The sequence below is a fragment of the Anser brachyrhynchus genome (genome assembly GCF_964034855.1).
Source record: "Anser brachyrhynchus genome assembly, chromosome: 2".
Lineage (NCBI taxonomy): Eukaryota > Metazoa > Chordata > Aves > Anseriformes > Anatidae > Anser > Anser brachyrhynchus.
The window spans coordinates 157,000,504-157,024,918 of NC_137695.1; the positions used below are offsets into that span (position 1 = coordinate 157,000,504).

Sequence of the window (24,415 nt, forward strand, 5' to 3'; positions counted from 1 at the left end):
CTCTACACCTTTTGAAGTTTCTCCTTGATCCAGTCTGGTTTCGTTCACACCAACCTGAAGAATCCTGTCACAAGGATCTTCTTTCAGAGCTCAGAAAGTGCTGTGAATTATCATTATCATCATAATTATCATTATCAAACTGTACTTGATCGTTTATCAATCCCAAACAGGCAGCTTTCATTTTAAACATTTTGAATTAAATACTAAAATCCTTAAGTAATAAATCTCCTAAAATTAAGCACTCAAGAACACAGTACAATGAACTGATCAAAGGCAGTTTGGGATTCAAATAGGTTAAATGTGGTCCTGCCAAGCTTTTGCACTGGCATTAGCAGGTGTTAGGCCTCCTTGAAGCTGCCAAAGCTCTGCCAACTCACTGGGAGACGTACAACTCATTAACACCTTTTTGATATAAAAGATAAGGCTGACAACAAAGGTTCTCTGATGCACGTAAACCTGGAAGGAAAGGCTGGTCATCAGCTGAGATGCTGGGGCCTCGTTAATCAAAGGGAAAGATTTTAGCTGAGATGCATCCATGGCCAGGATTTTATAAGACGTGCTTCACAGAACCAATTAAGAGAATTAACATTCTGCCGTGCGCTCTGTGGAGTTGACATACATTGCAATTGGAACTGAAAAAAAAAACAGACAAAGAATAAACATTCCAGAAAAAAATACAGATGACCGGGTAAACTGTTAAGTTGAAACAATTTAGAGAGAAAAAAAAAAAAATCCTCTTGCAAACAATGACTCAGTAGATTCTTTCCAAAACCAAATTAGTTCCTGAAGACTTACATAGAGGAAAAATGATTTTAATTGTATTTTAATTGTGGCATGCAGCCAAACTAAACCTCTGGTCAAACTCTGTTCTGTTATACCAGGTGTATCTAGTTTCAAGACATACCTGAATTTAACCAAACTGCAATTTTTAGTTTTGCCATGTAACCTGTAATACTTTCAACTGATTCAAAAAATGTTAAAGGTTGCTGTTCCTGTTCGTACACTGCTTTTCCCCTCTCACTTGAAGGACAGACTTGTGAATAGCTGACTGGCAACAGCACATTTCATGGCAAAGGTGACTCTGAAAGAAGAGAATAGACAACTGGGGACCTTAGAATACCTTAGAATATTTGAAAAATCTGAAAGCATATCTGCCATCAGTGAGAAAAGTCTCTATTCCATCCCCAAATAATCTCATATAAATACGCTCCAACCCACTCCCCGCTCCTCTCCTTAAAGCTGCACTTCAGCAGTGCAAATCTGGAATCAACTGCATGTGTCAGAATGCTCCGGAAACCTCCAGAGCAGAAGTCAGGAAGAGATCTGGTGACACAGCAAAACCTTCACCAAGAAGTAAATAATTTAGTTTGTGAGAGTAAGAATCATTAAACCAGTTTCCACTTAACCACCTTACCAATAGTTATAGCTGACAGAAAAACCTCAATCCCATAATTGTAAAAAATAAAAAATAAAAAAATTACCAATCATTTCAGGGTACTGAGTTTGAATTAACTTTTATAATTCATTCTTCCATTTCTGATGTGTGCCAGCTTGCTTTATTTTTTATTTTGTTCTCAAGTCTAATAGCATCTACATTTCTCTATGCTCTTCCTACCATGCAATCTGGCGAAGAACTTGTTACGTTAACTTCAGTGAGCTTTCTCAGATGTGCTCCTCTGCTGCATGGATGATGGAGGTCCCAGTCCAAGGAACGACCAGGTTAATCCCCCCAAATATACTCAGCAACCTGAGATAAGCGTGGGACCACGTGTAATTTCCACCCACTTCAATTCACTAGTTGTAAATAGCATTAAACAAGAACTGTTAAGATGCCAATAGCGGAGGTATCAGTAGAACAGAAAGGAAGAGGTATTAAATGTTAGAATAAAGAAAAGACTACAAAAAGAGGTATTGATAAAGAAAAGCATGAATATTTAGTTTAAACTCTTTGACTGGACATTCCTATTTTATAAACCCAACATTTAGGTATATTAAAGGTCTGTATTTATAAATAAACATGTTAGAGGATTAGTGTACTCATACCAGGGAAACAGAATTTCAAAAAGACAATCATCACCATACAGCCTCAGAATATGGTACAATACTGCAGAATGTGTAGAAAACAAGGTCAAATTACAGATACAATGAATGCTTTCAGCCATGTTTCTTTTCAAATTAAGAACAACTGGCCTAGAGTAAAATTCAATTTTCAGAAAAAAGTACAATTTTTAGAAAGTTTAATCTTTCCAAAGTGTGAAACGAAGCTGCTGAAGAATTGCTTTTATACTTGAATGAGACAATGTGATAATGCTTCTTAACACTGGAAGGATTATAAACTTTAAAGAAAGGAACCAAAAAAAATACAGTACAGTTCATGAGTTGTCAACCCCCAAGAAAAAATTCTATTACAAAGGGTGATGAAATATTTATGTGCGACACAAAGGCATTCTGGATTTAAAAAATGTAATTTCAGTGGGAAATAATTTCCCAGAGAAGTGACAATACCCTACCATGTGCTGATACAATGTCTGTTTAAAAGGATGGTTGGTTTGTATTCAACTCCTACTGAATGCTGAGCAGAGGTTTTCATAGATGTATGTATTAAAATCCACACCCAGTTCCTAAGAGGTGAAAGACAGCTCATCTGGGCTATTTGAAGCTATTCACTATTTAAAGTTTGGATTCTTTTTCCACCCTGCTCATCACTTTGGATTTATTAACTCTGAGTTTCATCTGCTATTTTATCACCTCGTCCTTCTGTAATTCCTTGCAGCTGGCCTCCCACTCTACAGCCCACGATTTACTCGCAGGGCACTTCCCAGCCCCGTGCTTGCTCCTTTTCCCACTCAGTTTCCAGGAAGGCTGAGCAGCACAGGGCCCAGCATGGATCTCCATGGAACTCCAACGATGACTTTACTTCTACAATTAACAAAATGATTATTCACTCCTCTGTCACCTTTCTCTTAACCAATTAATAACTCTCATTTCTTATCTCACAGCAGCTCAGATTCTCTATCAGCCTTTGGTGAGGAACGTTGTCATGTGCCAACAGTTACATTAATTAGATCTTTCTTACCCACAAGCTTGTTAATGCCTTAACAGAACTTAAATGGATTTATGAGCTACAACTTCCATGCTTAAAAACATGTTTACTCTTTTCCAATTCAGCACACTTATCCAGTGCAGATGTACACAGAAAAAATGGGAAGAAACCTGTAATTAACCTTCTTTACAAGTTCCCCGAGGGTACGTACTCTCGACTCAACACGTCAAACCTGGAGTGTTTCCAAAATGTTGCCATCTTTCATAGCCCGAAAGCACTACGTAAGACAAGGAGTAATTTTAAAAGTGCAGACATGGGGGCTTTAAACACACCTACAGCACTAGACAGAAATGACAGCACCACGGGATTCTGATTTAGAGTTACTCTACCTCCAGTAACGCTCCTTCTGAGGGACAGAAAATTAAACTACTCCAGTGATTTCATCTGAGAACTGACTATTACTCTTTAAAAATCCAAAGCTAGAGCAGAATTCTTCGTTTTTACTGCCCTTTCCAACTGTAAGGAAACAAATTAGAAGCAGTATGCATTTTCCAAAACCGAGCAAATGTGCTTTGAAGGCCACGTTGTTGACTGAGAGCGTACCGAGCCACCAAGAGGGACATCTCCCTTGGGAAGACCCGGCCACTGAAAGGGTGAGCTGGAGTGGAGAGACTAAGTGAACAAAAATAAGGGAAGATGTTGGACTTCACACGACGCCGCTGCCTGCCAAGACTTCACGTAGCTTCTCCAGTGACTGCCAGGGACGGCAATCTTACAGACAGATTAATACTGAAGCTGACGGTACCTGAAATGAATGCATTTGAAACTCTCAGCCAAGAAATCAGGTTTTGTTACTGCTATTTAATCAAATTCACTTGGGGAAGTATCAGCATAAGCAAATATTGTGATACAACATGACAGCTATTTTGTCTTGCATGTTCTTATTTTGGCCTTCTTTCTTAAACCACCGGGTATTTTTCAGTGGGGTGAGAAAGGATTGTTCTAACTTTCTGAAGGGTAAAAATTGCATTAAAAGGATAAAAAAAGAGAAAATAAAGACTCCGTTTCAAAGTTCTGAAAACACCTCTATGACAGGAAAATGGAAACACCGTAAAAAAGAGGCTTTATACACCAGAGCATTTACACAGCATCTTTCAGACTTCTTCAGATTATTGTTGTTTTAGCTTTTGGCTCCAGATAATGAAGGATGAAGGAAATGGATGTCAAGACTGAAGAATAAATTCAAACTACTGAGGCACTAATTCTGATTGACTTTTCTCTTTGAAGGAAAGACTCATAAAACAGCTATTTTAATTACACTTTTGATCATCTAAAATAAATTAATAGGAATTGGGTATTTTCATTTCCAACTTCAGGAAGCCTATGCCGTACCATCGTGATCTTTTGCAGGAGATCAGAGAGCAGGCAGAAAGCCAAATCAGTGCAACACTGAAGTGCAACTTTAATAAATCCTTTGGCTGTTAAACCAGACTAACTGGCGGCCATTCAAGACAATCTTCTTTCATCCCATTAACGCAGTCACCATGTCACCACCGCCACAAAACACAGCAAGTGCTCCTAAATACAGGCAGTGCTATAGGCTAAATCCATCTATTTAACTATAGATATCGATGCGACCTAGAGCTAGGTGTGACCTAGAGCTGTACCTGCACCCAAATGCTCCCTCTTCTACTGGCAGCAAGAATAAAAATGTCCTGAAATGTGTTTTCCCCTAAAAATGGAGATGATGGTTAATTAGGAAATGGACAAAAACTATTCGGTTCCCTTCACAGCTTGAACCTACAACCTATAAAGGTTCTACATCAAGATATCCTTCCCTCTGTATTTCCAAGTCTCCAAATAAAATAAGAAGTAATCAGACATACACAGCAGGACCGTGTAAACGCACGCTACTTTCAATAACAGACTACTTAAAGTAATACGGGTCTGGAGGCCAAGAGCTTTAAATGTAAACTGGCACTATGCCTTCTGTTACAGATGAAAAATAAAGGAAGAAAGGGTAAGGAAAGGGATCAATCCTCTGGAAGCAATAATAATAATGACAGAACAGGCCAAATGTTGGTAAGACAAAGTCGTAGAGGACAAGAGAAAGTTATAGAGGAACCAAATCATACGGGCGCTTGCCTGGCAGGAACAACATAACACTGCTGGCTTTGGGAAGAACAAGCGAGTTTCCAATGAGCAGGCAGATTTTCAAATCGAAGAATATTTTAGGTTGGAAGGGACCTCCGGAGGAGAAGCGGTTCAAACCCTCACTCAAAGCACAGCTAACCTGGAAATCGGCCACAAGATTCACGTCTGCAGCCCAACAGCATACAAGAAATACTTATTTCCTTTGCCCATCACAGCTCAGGTAGCGTTGTGTTCAACTAGGTTGGAAAGAATCAAGAAATAATCCCTTCAATAACAACGTTTGCAGCCTACCTTGAGTTTACTCCATAAGGTAAATCTGACAGGATTTGGGGTTGTGTGAACTACATTGGTAGAGTCGCAGATACATACCTCCCTACCCATCAGGGCTCGTCCAGATGGCGTCTCTTTTTTCTTAATGGTTGTCTATCATCATTTCTTTCACACCTAGGTTTCTAACTTGGACTTCACTGCAATAGTGCATAAATACATGCATGAAAATTTGATGCGTAAACACACAGAACTATAGGGTGAGAGACAGCAACGACCTATCTCAGTTGTGCTCACTACTGAGTAGGTTCAGGACAAAATAGAAATTTTGATTAATTTTCCATCTCACAGAATTAGTGACAAAAATTGGTAGAAAAAACAGTGTTTGTTAACACTACTGACCCGTCTCCTTCAAGTAGAAAATCCACTAAAAAACAAGAATAGACAACCCAATTTTTTTCCATGGATTCATTTCTTCCCAAGGATATTGCTGTTTTTCATTTAACGAGCGGACTAATTTCTAGTGAAAGGCTCATAATGGTCAGCCTTCAATTCCACTTTTTTTCCATCATCCCTCAGTGCTGAAACATGGTCTTTCTAAAACCACAATACAAACCTATAGGCATCAACATGTGTGAATTAAGAGCAAGCACAATTTGATTTACAGGAAGCAGTATTTTTCTCCTGTTTAGCTTTTTGATCCATTCTTATCTACCACAAGAATTTCGAATTACGAATTTTCTTGCATTCTTCCCTCTTCTCCCCACATATCTTGCACAAAAATGAAAAATAAATGAAAAAGTGCTAGCACTTCAGTCTTTTCTTAATACACATGTACTTTGTTTGATGCCTCCACTTAGACTGCTAGTTACTAAGGACCAAATTCTGTTTCCCTCTCTAAGCATCTAGCATCCACAAATTTCAACAAATGAATGGTTTTTCCCAAGTATTGATGAAACGAAGACAGGAAAAACCCTGGCTTCTCCTACAAAAAAAGCTCCTTTACCAAAAAAAAATAAAAAATAAAAATCTAAACCTGAATTCTGAAATCGATTGTTCTTTTTTCAAGAGAGATTTTTTTGAACCCTCGTTTCCTACAACCAGTGCTCTACTTATGATTTGAGGCGTAAATAACAATAAATATCAGATTTGGATTAATTTACAGATCATCTAAAACCAGGATAAAAAACTCATACAATACCTGTGTGATATTTTGTACAGGAGCCAACTTATCTAACCATGTTTATGCTATACCATATTAAAGTTAATAAATCCTGTCAGAGACAAACCTAGCCTGCACTCACAAACCTCCTGTTCCCCTAGCTGAGTACACACAAAATATTAGAAACAGCATAAATTTGGTCTCTTAAGGTCAAGTCGATGTTCAAAGATGGCAGAAAAACTGCCATGCAGGCTAGATCCAGCTGGTTTGTCGTTGACTTAGAAAAGCAGTCAAATCGCTTACACCTACTTTTGAGAAAGTGGGAATAGCAAAAAGACCTTATGAGGAGTCATACAACACCGAAACAGTTGCCTACCCGGCATAGCATCCTCCAGTTGCTGAAGTCAATACAAAGAGATTTTCAAATGAGGCTGAAGGAAGAAAACTGCCTTGGAGTAGACAAATGTAAGAAAAACTACCTAAAGGTACCTCTCTCGGTAACAACTAGACAAGAGGGGTTTATCTGTGCTCCAAATTATTGCGGTTTTGACAAAAACAGAAATGCTAAATTCAAATGTTGATCCTAAGAAAGAGATGTCGATGTTTTCTCATCGACAATTATGGGAACACAGCACTTGGAAAAGTCTTCCTGTTGGAAGGTGCAGCAATTGCAGGCAGGTCTTTAGCCATTCAGCTGAGGACACCTTAGACAAAGCCAGGTCCTTTGCCTCTCCTTCTCAGCAAGGAAAACTGCTTGATGATCTGATGTCTGAGGCTTGGAAGTCTCTTCATTTCTAGCTTTATTCACAGATAGCTCAAAGCCAAGTTTTTCCTGGTGTTCTCACCTCCCCTGACATTTAAAGGAGAGCCCGTCTTTGTCCCCAGATTCGCAGAACACATTAATAAACCCTTTTAACTTTTACTGCTTTTATCAAACTGAATTCTAGGTCTACATCACTTTGACCAGTTACCTGCATCTTCTAAGTGAGCTCGTCTTTCTTACATAGGTGTGGCCAGAAATGTTGTAATTCTCAACTATGGTTCCATATTTATATTTGCCTGTTCTGTTTTCTGATCACATTTGGTTTTTTGCAGCACCATGGACGACTCGCAGCCATCGTGTGATATCACCCACCACACCCTCACACCTTACCAGAGAAGCAGGTCCCTTTCACAGAAGGGATTTCTTCAGTGCTTTAACCACAAAGCAACCCAAATTTAAGTTTCTCTTTATTATGCCCTTTATTTCTCTTTATTTCCTTATTCTTATTATTTGCCAACCTATCATTTTTGCAGATCTTTTATGTAAAATCTCCAATTTTTGTGCTTTGAAATAAATATAAACATTAAAAGTGGACCATGATATTGATCTGAGCAGTGCTAAACACATCACCCCTCCCTACCCAAGTTAATATTTGGTATTAGTAAAAATAAATAAATAAAAATTGCAAACCTTAACCATCTTAACTATGTATTTAACAACTGTCAAGGAAACAAAAACTATTACCCTGAAAACAGTAGGTGATTTTTTATGTTTTGGTTATTACAAACTTTGGTATTTTTTAAGGTCAGCTTGAAGCGTCCTCAAAAACTTCCAGCTTGCCCTGTTTTTAACGTGAAGAGCTGGGGAAACTGCTGTGAAGTTTTAGCTTCCCTTGATGACAGCAAGGCCTTAATCATAGTGGCTTTGTCCTTAAAAAACAAACTATAACAGCAACATAAGGAAGACATAATTAATCTCTCATACAGACAACATGCCCTGTCACAATCAAAAGCACAAATTAAACATTGACTTAGCAGCTGTGAGTAATAACAAGCATGATTTACTTACACATAGACAATACATTTATTAAGGGAACTTACTGATGGGTTAGAAAAGGCAAGAATTTTTAAATTCTCCTACCCTTTGGAAGAGGACTTATTTCCAAATGTTTTCTACCGAAAATGCAATATACAACACTTCCATTCAACTGAAAGGTTTCATTGAAACATTGATAACTTAGTTCACATTTATTATAAACAGTTCTAAAAAAGACAGCAAGTTTTTAACACCAGTCTGATAACCAGTTTTCAGAGTAATGCCACTTCTGTGAACACAACATTCAGCTAATTAGGTCTAATCAGATATTCACAGACTTCACAGCTCAATTAACCAATGTATTTAACTAAGCAGTAGTCAATGGCCAATGCTCATTAAGTATGCACACAAAGAATTTTTTACATAACCGTATTTTACATGGACAAAAACCACCATACTGTATGATGATGGGTATACAAATAAAAAACGTTTTTATTTTTTGATTGTCAATAGAATTTAACAAAAAAAGTTTTTAAAAATAGCTGTGTCAATACGTACAAAACTTCATTCATCAAAACTGATAAAAATCCTGGTTGACTTTAGTGAATATTTACACAAAAGCTCACTCATTTAGCCCTACAGCCCTGCTAAAGGGCATGAACTGGCTACCCAGAAAGAAGTCTGGCTTGCAATTCTTAATTTCTGATTATTGACTTTGCTGCTGTAGTATTTCTCTGCTACTTGGATGACCAATACGAGGATGCCCTCATTTATGATGGCCTGTAGCAGTGATACACCTATCCGACAGCTTCAAGGGGTATTTCCTATCCACAAGGAAATACAGGTCTCAAAAACTTTTGGATTTTGTTCTGTTGCCTCATCCTTTGCAGCTCCTCCTTCGCTGGCAGTGTTTGACGCTTTTTTCCCAGCCTGTTCTTACCCAGGAGCTGTTTGTTCTTCACTTCTCAACTCCTCACCCTGCAGTTCAAAGCCTTAATACTCACAGCCCTCACACCAAGGCCAAAGCCATCCAAAACCTCCAACATCTAAATGTGTTATATCTGTGGCCTCCAACTGTGGAGTCGCATGTACATAAAAGTCTCTCCAACCTCCGTCGTGTTGCACCACAAAGATATATGAGAGGATTCATCTAACTCAGACCATCACCTTGATAAATCTCACGCTGATGATGATGTTTGCCATTCCGGACTGCCAGACATACTGTGCACAGAATGGAAATGCAAAGGTAATGCAGGGGATGTTGTGCAAAATGAGATATCCTGGGGCACATAACGAGATAACATCTATTACCATAAATTATGAAGTGATTTACGCATAAATGAGGGTTGTCATGAAATTTAATTTTAATGGTTTGATAATCAAGTAAGAAACACAATAATTACCATACCTAAGGTTTTCAATAAATTAAAATCACTGCTACCGGCAACACTTTTTTGTTAACGTACCTGATACAATTCCCTCCCAGAGCTGCCTGCTATATTCTTTAGGTTTCATTCCTGAATGCCACATCACTGTGATAAACAAGTTCGGTTTTACTGCTGATTGCATTGAAAACATTTCTAATTTACAGCAAAGCTCCATCACCAGTGTGCAGTCGACTACTTGAAGAAACAGCTTTGCAGCTGGGAGGCTCCACTGGTCTAGAAAGTTGAACTTTCCAATAGCAAATATGAGAGAATTCCCTGCAAATTCCTTCCCATTAGGCACAGGAGTGCAAATCTTATATCCTACAGTGACCGCTCCATAATACAGAAAGCAGAAACAACACAACAAAGGCTTCCGAGTTATTTTACTTTCTAAAAAAGGGGGAAGCAAAGAGGCGAGCACTGAGCAGGATGCAGCATTATCCTTCTTTGTAGGTTTGTTGGCAGAAAATATGAAAGGCTCTAGCAATGAGAACAGGAACGAAGAAAACAATTTCCTGCTATCTACACTTTGTCAGGACAGGAGATTTCAAAATGATGGTGATGAATGGAGGGATGGCAAATTACAAAAGGAACTATGAGTGACCAAAATAAGAGCTGGAGAAAAAGCTACAATTTAAATAAAAGTGGAATGGGGAAAGCATTAAGAATGAGGAAGGTATCAAGAAGGTACAAGCAAGGGGAAAAACAACTGGACTTGTCTGAACAGCCTCACTTCAAATATTACTCAAATATTAACAAAAAATCAATGTCAGAAGCTGGGAAAAACTGATAAAAAGAGAATATAAGAGTAGGGCTTGTGGAAAAACATTGTCCATGTGGACTGACAAAACTTGGTTCAAAAGCAAACACCTGTGAATGACAGTTCTATGTTTAAAAAGAAAGACAGAATCATAGAATCATTAAGGTTGGAAAAGACCTCCAAGATCATCTGGTCCAACCATCACCCTACTACCAACATCACCCACTAAACCATGTCCCTAAGCATCTAGTCCGGTCTTGAACCACTGCTCCAAAAAAAGGGAAGATCGTTGATTTACTTTTTTTTTCTTTTTGCATGATTAATAAAAGTCCTTTGCTAGAAAGAGTTTGCTAATTTTAAGGCTCAGTGTATGTTCCACCTAAGTTACTGTAGAAGATCCATTCGAATAAAAATTAAACCTCTACGACAGGAGTTATATACACGGTTACACATAGTAACAACTGTGCTTATCATTCAAGAACTAGATAACAAATGAGTTTAGAAGTGACAGAAAACTCAGTGCAACTTCTAAGCAAGAATAAAATGGTAAAATATTTTGCATTAAGATTAAACTCACTATCCTTGCAAGAAAAAGCTACAAAAAACACATTGATAAATGACTGTTTCAAATGACCTACAGAACAGGTTTATATGCATTACAATGTAAAAATTTAAGGGTATTTAAATTTCGATTATTAAGCCTATAGGAAAAAACAAGTAATTCATTCAAGGAGATGCAAAGTAATTTTATAACCTTATTTGTAGCACTATTTATGTTTGTTATATACTATCCTAAAAACTGGGAGCAAATTCCAAGCAGTCTACCAACTACAAAAATGATGGGAAACAGGATACAAAATAAATATGCACATTTTGGTGAGTATTTAACTTGTATTTTGAAAAAGAAAAGAATGAATTCTTTCTGAATAAAATAAAAAAAGTAACAAGAACTGCACGTTACCGATATTTTTGTCCATTCCTTGATAAATAAAAACTGACAAAATTCAGCCTTATTTTGAGTTGATGTACTTTGCCCTTTGTCAGGATATTGCTGGTACTGTTACATATTCTGTATTTGTTTTTCACGGTTGCATACCTTCCAGCTGATTTGTTAATTGTTTTATTCTTTGCCAGCTCCACAATGTTCCAAAGAAAAACAGGCCCCAAATATCATCATTACGGTAGAAATACATGGTATTGTTACAAATAGGACCCTTTTAATACTGAAAGGACTTACCGCTGACATTCCCCGGCATGCAGAATTAAATCTTCATTGTTCCTAGCACTAATGGTCAACTCGTGCTCTGTAGAATTGAAGACGTCCAGAAGTAGATGGCACTGCCGGGTGCTGTTCAGACAGGGGGGAAAAAAAAGGAATATTGCAACTTCAATATATATATATGTATGTATATATCAGAATATATCAGAATAAACATTTATACATAAAAATTTAGATGCATATAAGTATACGTATATTCTCATACATATATTTTATACCCTACTCCAACTATATGAGTATCTTGCTCTTTTACTAGAAATAACTCTTTTTTGGTGACTAAAGCACTCTCTCCCTTACACCAACTACTTCAAGAGAGACAACTTTGTCCCTTTTGTAGGAAAGGCAAACGCAGGCAGGCTTAGCAGAAATTCTTATATTCACCAGCTACCATCCTTCAAATCCAAATTTTCCTAGAAGCATTCATTATGAATATACCAACCGTGTTTCTGGTAAAACTAGGAAATAATACCAATAAAGCTACAGAAAATAAACTTTACTGAAAATTTTTATTCTTATTTGTAAACTGTTCTTCCTTGTGAAACTACACACAAACAGCAGCACTGAATGAAGATTACAATATAATACACATGCAACAAAAAAAATCAGGAACAAAACCAGACAGTAAAATGCCAAATACAACCAGACAGTCCCAATAACATTTTATCAGACCACTCGAATTCAAAACTTCCTCAGAAGCTATTTAACAGCAGGGAAATATCGTAGCCTTAAGCATCACTACAATTTAGCTTTAGCTATAAATGACTTTGAAGTTTAAATGCATGTATAACAGAATTAGGTGACTCGCCACTGGGAATTACAAAATGAAGTAGTATAGCCATTGTACAAAGGTTACAGATCATCACAACCCATGTAATTGCTACCAGAATCAATAAGTAGGGGAAAGTAACTTGTATTGAATGTCAGAAGTAAAAGCCATCAGCAGCTTTAATTTGAGAGGGAGTTCGCATGAATCACAGAATGTTTGGGTTGGAAGGGACCTTGAAGATCACCTAATTCCACCCCCCCTGCCATGGGACAGCTCCCACCAGCCCAGGTTGCCCAAAGCCCCATCCAGCCTGGCCTTGAGCACCTCCAGGGATGGGGCATCCACAGCTTCTCTGGGCAGCCTGTGCCAGGGCCTCACCACCCTCTGAGTGAAGAGTTTCTTCCTTATATCTAATCTAAATCTATCATCTTTTAGTTTAAAGCCATTCCCCTTTGTCGCTACACCCCCTGACAAAGAGTCCCTCCCCAGCTCTCCTGTAGGCCCCATTTAGGTACTGGAAGGCCGCTGTAAGGTCTCCCCAGGGCCTTCTCTTCTCCAGGCTGAACAACCCCGACTCCCTCAGCCTGTCTTCACAGAAGAGATGAAGGCCTTCTTTGAGGCCCTTTTCTGGACTTGCTCTAATATTTCCATGTCCTTCAGGAGCTACCTCAAAAAAGAAAGAGGAAAACAGCAGTAAGGTGGGAGCCATCATGGCCATTCTTAGAAGAACACGCGTACTCAAACCCCAAAAGACACAGCTGTGTGTCTCCGGTAACCACGTACACTTCTGCTACTGCATAATAACTTCAAATCAACCCCAACACCAGTCATTCCAGAGGCAATTAAACTCTAGAGGCGCAAGACCTTAAGATCTTAAGATCTGTGATCTCCTCGTCTCCAGGTTTTCCGGTTCATAACACAACTCTCTCGTGAATATCAAGAGATCATTTCCAAAGCATCTACAGGAGGAACTGCGCTGCTGCCTGGCAAGCCCTTGAGACGGGAGCAGCCCTCCGACAAGCCCCACATGCAGTCAGGCACCGAACTGCAAGCAAACGCTGCCAGCAGACAGTACCGTGCCTCTAAGCAAAAGCAAAAAAAAGTATATGTATATAGGGGGGGATGCTTTTTTAGTAGTTTTAAGGGTTTTCACTCTTTTGGGGTAAAGCCCCAGTGAATACCGAGTATGGAGAGGAATGCACAAAGGTAGCTGAGTGCCTGAAGCAAACACATCAAAACTCAAGAATTTCGACCAGATAAGGAGCCCCAGCTCGCAGCAGAAACTCCCTGCCTTAATTAACAACTCCCAAGAAAGAAATGACTGGAAGGGCGGGATTCGAGTCAGCAGCTAACCTGTTACCAGCCAGGCATGAAAAAGAGAGAAAAGGAAGCCTGGCTTCTACCTCATAGCTGGGAGAGTGGGACGAGACCTGTAAAGACGCAGGAAACTTCTGCCTCTCGAGGAGATGCTAAGATACAACCTGCAAGGGAGACTTCCAGGGTTGAGTAGGTTTACAAAGTCCAATGCAGAAGGAATTCTTTATTTACCCCATAGCAAAAATCAAACAATTGTCTGAAGTAACACTCAGACAAGCCCTGTGTGATATTTTTGGCAGGAGAACCGAAGTTTTGTAAATAAAACAATTGCTATGAATGTAAAGGCTCTATACACGATCACCAGTCTTTCAGAACAGGACACCATCATCCCTTAACACTAACATTTCTGAATAGGAACTCTTAGATTATGCAGGGAAAATTATTCATCATCCTGAGACTTTTTTCATCCTTTTCAAACACAACACAAAATTGGTGCGCAGGGGAATGTCCTTGTTGACTTTGAGTTAACTCTCCAGGGAAATCTTTAATAAAATAAAAATAAAAATCAAAGTTACAGAATAATTACGGTAATTTGAAAAATAAGAATAAGATACAGGTATAAAAAGCTTATAGGCAACGTTAAGACTGTAGGGAAACATAGCATTAGAAGTTCAGAGTAAATACGTATCAGTACCAAACCAACTACAAAAAAAAAAAACAAGGACAATTTAAGGGTACAAAAATACAAGAATTGAAACAGCAAGCTTCAAATACTGGAAAAATGATAAACTAATAAATAACTAAAATAAATAACTAAAAAACTAAAATAAATACTGGACAAAGCATAAACTCTGGAAAATAAGATGTGATATAATAAAGTGAAAAAGGAAAAGCAAAGGGAAAAAAAACCACACAAGTTGTTAAAAAGCACTTTGTTAAAGATCTGAAAAATGTAATTTTTTTTTTTTTTAACCATGTCACAATCAGTAGGACGGAGTAGAACTGATGATGTTGAACTACAGTCTGGGTGAAAGTGAAAGTTTCAGAAAAACGAAGAAGTAGCAAGAAAGCCAAATTAATTCTTTATATCAATTTTTGCTACAGGTGAACTTAGAGATGACTGTCCTCTGCAAGACAGGAGTTAAAGGACCTGTATCAGTGTCAGTAAATGAGATTTTAGAAGTAAATAGTATTCATGCAAGTGTGATAAAGGAAATTCAGCACGAATTTGCTGAACTACTACATAAAAATCAAGTCAGTAATCTGTTGCTGAGAAATTTCAAATGTCATATTGTTTTAAGGATTTCAAGGCAATTGAGAAAATTAGCCATGGCCTCCATTTTTTTATTTTATTTTTTAAAGAAAAGTATGTAAGCTTACAAAAAATTTAAACACTCAGAATAAAAAACATGATATAATATGATTTAATTACAGGCAATAGTAGCCTAGTGAAATTTCTGGCTGAGAAAATACAGTCATACGCCACTGTTTCCTGGACCTGGGAAAGATTATCCTACACTTACCCAATTTCTTCTTCATTTTTCAAGCTATCCACCACCATGTACCACCATATAATAGTTTATGCTAAAAGGTTAGTGGATTAGGAAGGGAGGTACAGACTGAGTCACTGGGAGAAAATTCACTACTTTGAGTCCTCTAAATCTAGTTAAGAATGGTGAGTTACCTTTCTTTCCTCCCAGAAAAGGGAGAGAACCGTCTTTGCAAGATGTCACACAACTTGAAGGGTCACTGGTAGCTTCCCAGTCTTTCTAGGGGTTTTGGATCATTTTGCTGACACTAATTACTTCTTAAACTTTGGGTCAAACACATCTACGAGTCATTTGGTGGGCTTGGATGCTTTTGTTGGGTTTTGCTTGTTTTTTCCCTCCAGAACATCTATACGGATAGCATGGTATCACCCCATATTAACACGCCCAATTAAACCTTCATCTAGGCTTGTTTTATTCCATATACTTACGGGCACAATATACCAAAGTGTAGGAAAACAGCATAAAAGAGCACAGAGCTTCCCTTTCCTGCAAAACCTAAATAAGCCGCTCAGACACTGCAAATACAACACGCGTCTTTTCTGAACAGAATGATATACAAATTATTGCATTATGTTAAAAGCCCAAATTAAACAAAGATGAATTAAAGCTGGACTGGACTGTCTATAGACTCCAGGATAAAGAATACCAGTGCTTGAAAGGATTTTACTTTTGTTTCCATCTATCATTCGGACTGCTAATGGAAAGGAAATAAGCCTGGGTCAAACAAACAGTTTCAGAGCCTAAGTGGAAAAATACTAAAAATCACATCATGAAAACATTTTCCATTTCAATTACCTTCCTTGTTTGTCTATTGTGCTTCCTTTAGAAAAATCTATCACGAATTTCAGGTTCAAGATTCTCTTTCACATTTAACATGAAAGTCTGTAGCTCAGGAGGTTGTGCATGCCAAAACTAGAATTACAAAGGATGTTATTTTCACTTGGGTGATTTATTATCTGAAGGTCTCAGAGTAACATGCCAAATTAAGTCAATACTTATTTCAAACGCTAAAAAAGAATTCCTTTTGTTTTTTTAATTGAAAAAAAGCGTTATTTCTACAGTGTCTTGGAGATTTACTGCATAAATTAATTTCTGTTATCCTCCATTACAGAATCCAGGATGTAAGACAAACAAAAGTTAGTGACAAACTGTATTTTAAAAACCTTCCAATGTCTGTTCTGATGACAGAAATAGTCACAAAACTGGGGCTGTGGGAACTTAAGACAAGAGGCAATTATACTGTGATCTAGAAATTTCTTTCAGGGGTATTGCAATCTACCCTGAAATGACATCAGAGGATGCACTTCAGTAACATTTAACACAATATTAAAAAGCAGATGCAGCTATCACGCTCTAATGACAGCTCACTTCAGTGAATAATCGTGTAGCAGCTCTGTTTCTAGCTTTGTTCTGAAATCAGATGAAACAAGAAACACTTGGAGGGAGTTTGGCAAGTTATGCACATCCTGACTCAGCTCCGTTTCCCCATCAAGGCGCGTTTTCACACCTATGCTTTGGTTTGCTTCTTTTACGCTTTCTTTAACCAGGCACGCCCAACATCCCTGCTCAAAACGAGACACCAGAAAGTGAAGAGAAACACTTGGAAATGCTGACAGGCAGTGGCATGCTAGAAGCCAACTCAGTTCTCCAAAATCCACTGATGAAGGTGACCACTTCATACAGTACAGCAAAACAATGATCTACGGCATCTCTGCTATTACTATTGTGTTTTGGAAAGAGCTTCTTTAATTCCATTTGATTTTTTCCCTTAAACATGAAGCTTTCCACACTAACTCTAGATGATTAATTCAGAAGTTTACACATCTCCCTGTTACAAGGCCTTTTTCACATATTCCACAAATTGTCCTCATCTGACTTCTCCTAGTTGTAAACCTTTTCGATTACGCTAAATATTCCCAGCACATCTATAAATACTTGCAGATTTATGTTCTCACGTCTTCATGTGCCAAACCGTACATATTTAACATTTTGATCTCAGAAATCAATTCTCCTCAACTGTAAGCTCCTTCTTGCCCCCCTCCCCTGAACTCACTACAACATTACACAATTAGCAGTTTGGGGTTAGCGAGATGATTTACCTACTGGATCTAACCTCCCATGTGTCTTGGGTTCTCACTCAGTGAAATCTATACTGAGCTCAATGGTGTACGTATAAAGAAAGTATGTAAAAAGAAAAGATATACTCTACAAAGACATCCAGTCTTGAGAACGTTAAAAAAAAGTTACTAAATCCATTCCTTGACAGGTTTTACAAATGGTTATTCAGCCTAATTGATCAAAAGGAGACCTTTACCTGTAATTGACTTTGCCTGGTTTCTCTTTCATCTACTTTTTATTATTATTATTTTTCATTAAGAAAAGAGTGAATTTAACACCGTGGAGACATCTATTCCTTTTAACCAGGTCTTATCCTGGCCTTCCTCCCAATGAACTAAAAGGACTGCCCTTCAAGCAGCCACCCAAAGGTTTTCCTCCACCCTTCAGGAATCCATGGCATTTGAGCACTGAAATACTGGGAAACACGAGACCAGAAACAGCTGCCTGTCAGCAGGTAGCTGATTCTCATTCGAAATGTGCTAAGTGTGAACGCTTACTTCAAAACTTCAGCTACAGAAAACCAAGAAGTGTTTCAGAAAATGCTACAGAACTTTTCTGTCGCGTGACCAAAACGTTTGTTAGAACATGGCCAAAGAACCACGCTGTTTGCCATTCCCCCTCTGCCATTTGTGAATAAGGATCAGGGTTTTCTACTCCAAACCGGGCTGCTGAAGGGGCTGCGTTGTCATTTATTGCACTGAAAACGTGGGCAACCATGGAAACCAGAAGTGAAATTCTGAAAACCATGGCTGATTTCATTAAGACCCAAACCTCTACCCACCCAGCAGAGATCTCCTGAGAAGCCAACACATAGTCAAGGTTGTCCTTTTTCTGTCTCCCAACACTTAGGTGAAACCCAAGCTGGAAAAACTGGATTCTACCATGACACATAAAGCAACGATAGGTCTTAGACCAGGGAGCACACTGCAGGCTGATGCCTTGTTTCCAGAACTAAAACATTTCATGACATCAGATACATTAACAGCACAAAGGAAAATGGACTTCAACCTACGGTGAGCTGAACTGGCACTTCTGGACAGTAGCAGTCTCAGACCTGCTGAAGTTCCTTTTTTATTTTTCTTTCTCTGACTCAATTACAAGAGGAGAGTCTAAGCCTCTGCTCTTGCCAAAAAAGATCTGCAGCTGATGGTGTAAGGTGGTTTTAAGACAGGAAGAAAACTTGGCTGCCTCAAGAAAATTAAAAAAAAAAAAAAAAAAACCACTTTGCTCATCATTGTGAATTTGTAGAATTGAAAAGTAAGGATATTCTCACATACCAGATTTCCAAACCTTGCTCAAAAGGAATTGCAGCATCCCTGTTGCATTATGGACTGACCTCATCTACAAATTCAGAGTGGCTTGCCTCCTCGCAATAAGCAAGGCAAAGAGTTTCCAGTTTTTGTAGATGGCTGTTATTTAAACATCTTTGTACAGGCGGCACAATGGCAGGGGATGCAAAGAGAATAAGAAGTACCCTACACAGCATGCAGAGCATACCTTATTTCAGTTCTTACCAAACACGTGGAGTAAAGCAGCATTTTTTCTAGCATTTTTTTCAAGCTTTGTTGCTTTTTTGACAAAGGTGGCAGGGGAGGACATACAGTGCTCACCAAAACTGGCAGGTAACGCTTTCAGGGAATAGTTCAAGACAATCTAGTTAGAACAACCTTCAACAGCAGACTTTCTTGGAGTTAACAGGATGGGAGAAGGAAGAGGTGTTTCACATGCAACAAAACGTTTCCCTTACTCTGACCCATCAGCATCCCAGCTCTGCTGGCGGTCTAGGAGACAACCTGCTGGTAGCTGAGCTCTTTGGAGGCCTTGAATCACCCTCGTAGTTTTGAGGCTAAGACCTGACAAGGAGTCAATTCACATGATACACCTGATTACAGAAGACAATGAAAACAATATTATTATATAGATTTACCAGAATTTTATGGTACATAGTGTCAAGCAAGGAGATCCCTGAAGCCCTTCAAGGCTTCAGTGAGCTGTGGGAAATATTGGGAAAACTTTCAGTATAAATTCATTCTCATACCCTATTTCAGGGCTACTTCCAACACCTATTTTTTTCATTATGCACGACAAGACCAGCATTTTCTGGCAAGGACAAACAAGCAGAATCAAGGATTACAAGTGACACGGCCAGAGGCATACAATTTCCAAGCGCGAGGCCGTCCCGCCAGTCTTTTTGGACGCAGGCAGCTCGGTGAGCGGAGGTTGAGATGCTCAGGGAAAATCGTTGGAGCAGAATAGGGCCGCTTACGGACAGAACATCCCCTTCTGAGAGGAGGGCTGGTGTCTGCACGAGAAGTAGGCAACAGACTGCACACTGCAGCACATCGAGGGCTGCACCAAGCTGAGCCGGGGTGCCCCTACGGACTAGCACAGGTCAAGGTTAAAAGGAGCTGTGTCAGAGTTAAATGCGTCTCAAGATATAGTGAAGGTGCAGTTAATGAAACTTCTCCCTCTAAAGCACAGATCTATGCATGAGCAGAAGACATACTTATGGCTACAGACAGTAAAAAAGGCAAAAATAAACCAAAGAAAAAATCTGTTTCACTGATATCTCCTATGCATATCTGCTCAAGCAACTAAATAAAAGGAATACCAACTGAGTTTGGAAGACGTTTACATAAACCATAATCTTTATGTTACATTGGGGGAAAAAAATGATTTCATTAACATTTTTCCTGTTGATTTTTTTTTTCCAGTGAAGGCCTAAGGGAAGAATCAATTTTTAAAGTTTTATATTTGACTTTGATTTTAAGCCCAGCAGCTATTAAGCTATTGTTTCTTACTTTTATTGAGGTAAAATGTAATGTAACAACAACAAAAGCATAAAAGAAAAAAAAAATTGAATCCAGAAAATGAAAACAATGCTAACTCATTCTGAAATGACAGCTGAGAAGGCAAGTTATAAAACACAGTTTCTCATATAATGACTAAACAAAAATAGTTCGGTGCCTCAAAAAGAATTTAAGCAATGATTTCTCAGCTGCAACTCAAGAGGAAACTTGGTTCAAGTTTTTAAAAGCGAGGAAAAGTACAAAATTTGATTTATAATTTGCTGTCACTGAGTCTCAGATACTGGCATAGATGATCAACAATCAAATAAGAAACTTCGTTTCATTTAATAATAAACGTTCATCCCCAGCAGTTTGGAAGATGACACTTCTACTCTTTGTCACTTTACAGCATAACACTGAACGGTACCTGACTTCTGATGGAGAATCACCGCTGGGACGCAGTGACAAGAGCCTCCTTGGAAGAGTGAAGGAAAAGCATTACTGCTCCCTAAAACCAGTGTAATAAAATCAGGAACACAAGATAACAAGCACTTAAAAACAAAGCGCATTCATGACTGATAAGGCAGTGTATGCCTTTGCAACAACAAGAAGTTTTGAATGGCAATTTGACAGCTCCTGCAATAAAACATTTCTGAAAGAAATGTAAACATTAAGGCATTTTGCCCCCAAACAGTAATAAACCTGTGAGGATTCTGAATTAAAATCAATAACATCTTTAACCACATCTCTAATCAGCAAATCACTTAAAGTTTCCACTGACTTAAATGCTGGTCTGTGTGACGGACAGGCAAAGAATGAAGTGAATGCAAACAGTAAGGGCTGCAGCATTTGGCTGAAGTGGAGCTGCTATATATAGCACTGCTGCTACATGACTAGCGAAATCGTACACAGCTGAACAACACAGCAACTCTACCTTTGAATTAAGACCTCAATCTATTTTTATAGATTTTGGGATTAAGCGTTTTCCAAGCATAGTAAATTCCTGAGAAGAGACTGACAAGGCAGGGGGGAGGATAACCGCGTCTTACGCAAACCACAGCTGGGGCCACCTCGCACAAGCAGCTGACTTACCAACAACGGTGTTTCAAATAAAAGCATCGTGTTGTATTTCAGGCTTTTATGGAAAGTTCACAGCTTCACACCCAAGCTACTCTGTGACTATAGGAAAGTAAGAGCAGTGAACCGAAGAGCCATCATGTTGCCCATATAAAAGTGTATATAGGATACTCAGAGTACAAAGGAGATTTTTGACAATGAATGAAAAAAAAAACTTCTCATGTAAATAATAAATGTAAACTAAGCATTTCAACCTATACACTGAATCTTCTTGAAAACTACTTAATGTAGATGCTGTGATACTTCCAGGATGGTACAGAGATCGTTTATTAACGCTTGAAAACCTTGCACACTGAACAATGTGCCACTGCAGGTATGAAACTCTGACCGTCATTAATAAAGCTCCTGGAATTCTCCAGATACCATGCTCTGACTTGGCAGGTAGCATTAGATTTATTTCTTCTAGAGCAGTTCCTAAAGGAATAAACTCAGGCCCATTGTGCTATATTTTCAAGTAGCAAAATGTTTGGCAGACCTGCTTCCAGTAAGGGTATGCAGTTTTAGGTCTCTTTCGCAAAAGCTGAACACAATACATCTACTCAAAAAAAAAAAAAAGATCAGTTTGAGACAATCTCATTTGTCTAATTTTTAATGATACTTTGCACAATCTATTTCAGTGCTTCCTTAGCCCCGTCTAACCTAAAATTTCCTTGCTGCATGCAAAGCCCATTATTTACTCTATTACCTGCTGTGAAAAACAGATACCTATCCCGCTGGCAATGCCATTTATGTAATTACAAATTTCTGTCTGCACTCAGCCTTCTCCTTAGCTCCACTAAGACCAACAGTTTCAATGGTTTAGCATTCACATCCTATTACTCTTCTTGCTCTACGCTATCTCCAACTTGTCCACTTTTGCTTCAAGTTTCTCTAAGTTAAAACCCCACCCAGACTCAGTACTTTTCTTGAGACTTCATTTCTTTTGTTCCTGTGAAAAACAAAACAGGAATGAAAGAAACACTTCACGTTTTGCAAGCTATGTTGCAGTCCATCCATCTTTCGACATTTTTGCATCAGTATGATACTGGTGACTCATTTCTCCGCTCGGAAAAATGAAATATGGCGCCAATATCTCCTAGACTTGTAGTTCTTTCTTGCCTACCTTTGGGGTTTCTCTCTGAAGACTGTCATGAAAAAGGTCCTGGGACCAATATGAATCTCTTTGATCAATCAAGTTCACTCTCAACCATTAAAGCAGTACTATATAAATGCACTGAAATAATTTCAAACTTTAAAACAAGAAGTTCTACAACGCACGGTGGCATGCTTTTCAATGGTACTGCTACTTTGGTATATTGGAATAGGTTTTCTCAAACAAACTTAGAATCACAGAATATCCTGAGTTGGAAGGGACCAACAAAGACCATGAAGTCCAACCCCTGGCTCCACACAGCACCACACAAAAATCAGACCATGTGTCTGAGAGCATGTCCAAACACTTCTTGAACTCCAGCAGCTCGGTGCCATGACCACTGCCCTGGGGAGCCTGTCCCAGTGCCCGACCACCCTCCCAGTGAAGAACCTTTCCCTAACACCCAGCCTGACCCTCCCCAATGCTGCTTCATGCCATTCTTATCCACTGTACAACAATTTTTTCATGTACTAACTCCATACCAATACTTGTACCGCAGAAGTACCTATGTACTGAAACAAAGTCCACTCTTCTTTCTTCCCCCAAAAAAACAAGCTTGGTTATTCACCTTTTGAACAAGAGCTATTCCAAAGCTATCTCTGGCACTTCCGGAGTTTTAATACATCACAAATATTTAAAGATTTTAGAGTATTTAATGACTAGCATGTGTGAACTTACATGCAAACATGTAAATTGACCCTTGATTTTTGAAAACTCACCAGGCCATGTGAAACTACTCTGTGGTTTACAAGAGAAAGCACTGAAGGAGAGAATGATTGCAATTTATTCCTCACATCTAAAGACAATCATTTACGCATACTTTTTTTTTTTTTTTTAAGACTCAGGCAAACACAAAACTATGTAATGCAGTAATGCAGACCACACCGTAATAGCGGAGAGATACAGAAAGAAGTCATCAGATATTATAATAAACAAGAAATATCCTGTCGTTGGTAAAATAAACATTACTGAAAAAACATTTGAACATCAGAAATTTTCAAATTCCCATGGAGTACTTTGATCACAGTCTGCAGTTAAACGAGGGTAAATTCCTAAAGTGGAGGAATTTTGACAACTGGTTGACAAAATTCTTTGCCCACATGTTGATGATGACATTGCAGGTTTCCAGCATGCCCTTTAAGTTATAGCCAACATAAAAGAGATGATAAATCACATATACAAGAGTCAAAGAAAGGCTCACCTTGTTGCTGGAAGGGTACTGACACGTGTGAAGAAAACAGACGGCTCTACTTCTACATGAAGACCCAGTGAAAGGTTCCTGTAATAGCCTTCAACGTGTCCTGGTCCACCAGAGTATTTAAAATTCAGAATGGCTTCCAGTGTCTAGAAAAATAGAAGTAAATTACTTATTAGCTATGTTTCACTGCTGAGCATTTCAAAAGTACAATTAAATTACACCACAGAAGTGATATAGCAACAAAGTTTCTATGCCATCAAGAATTTGAATTTGTCTTCCTAATCCGTCCATTCTATTGTACCCAAAAAAGGCAATCAAACAAATGACTGCATCCCTAAGTTGATTTTTTTCCTTAATCCTTTCACAAGCTTACAAGTACAGAACAAAATCAGCTGGACATAATTCCTCCTAGAGTTTATTAAATGATCCGCTCTTTCACACCCTTAAAAATATTCATCACTTCATTACCTTCTTAATCAAATGGGTAACTTGTAAAGTTTTTGACTGCAGACAAATGG

At 38.5% G+C, this 24,415-nt stretch overlaps 1 protein-coding gene across 17 annotated transcripts in view; it reads right to left on the bottom strand.

Moving 5' to 3' along the window:
• Nucleotides 1–24,415, bottom strand: part of TRAPPC9 (trafficking protein particle complex subunit 9) — a 556,529-nt gene that overhangs the window by 383,913 nt on the left and 148,201 nt on the right. For all 17 annotated transcript variants that reach the window (XR_013947303.1, XR_013947304.1, XR_013947305.1 and 14 more), the window contains 2 exons: nucleotides 23,901–24,043; nucleotides 11,849–11,959 (listed from right to left, as the gene is read on the bottom strand). Coding sequence is in view for 12 of the 17 variants with exons in the window: in XM_080582090.1 (XP_080438216.1) it covers nucleotides 11,849–11,959; nucleotides 23,901–24,043 (254 nt within the window). In the remaining 5 variants the exon portion in view is untranslated. The remainder of the gene's footprint in view (nucleotides 1–11,848; nucleotides 11,960–23,900; nucleotides 24,044–24,415) is intronic.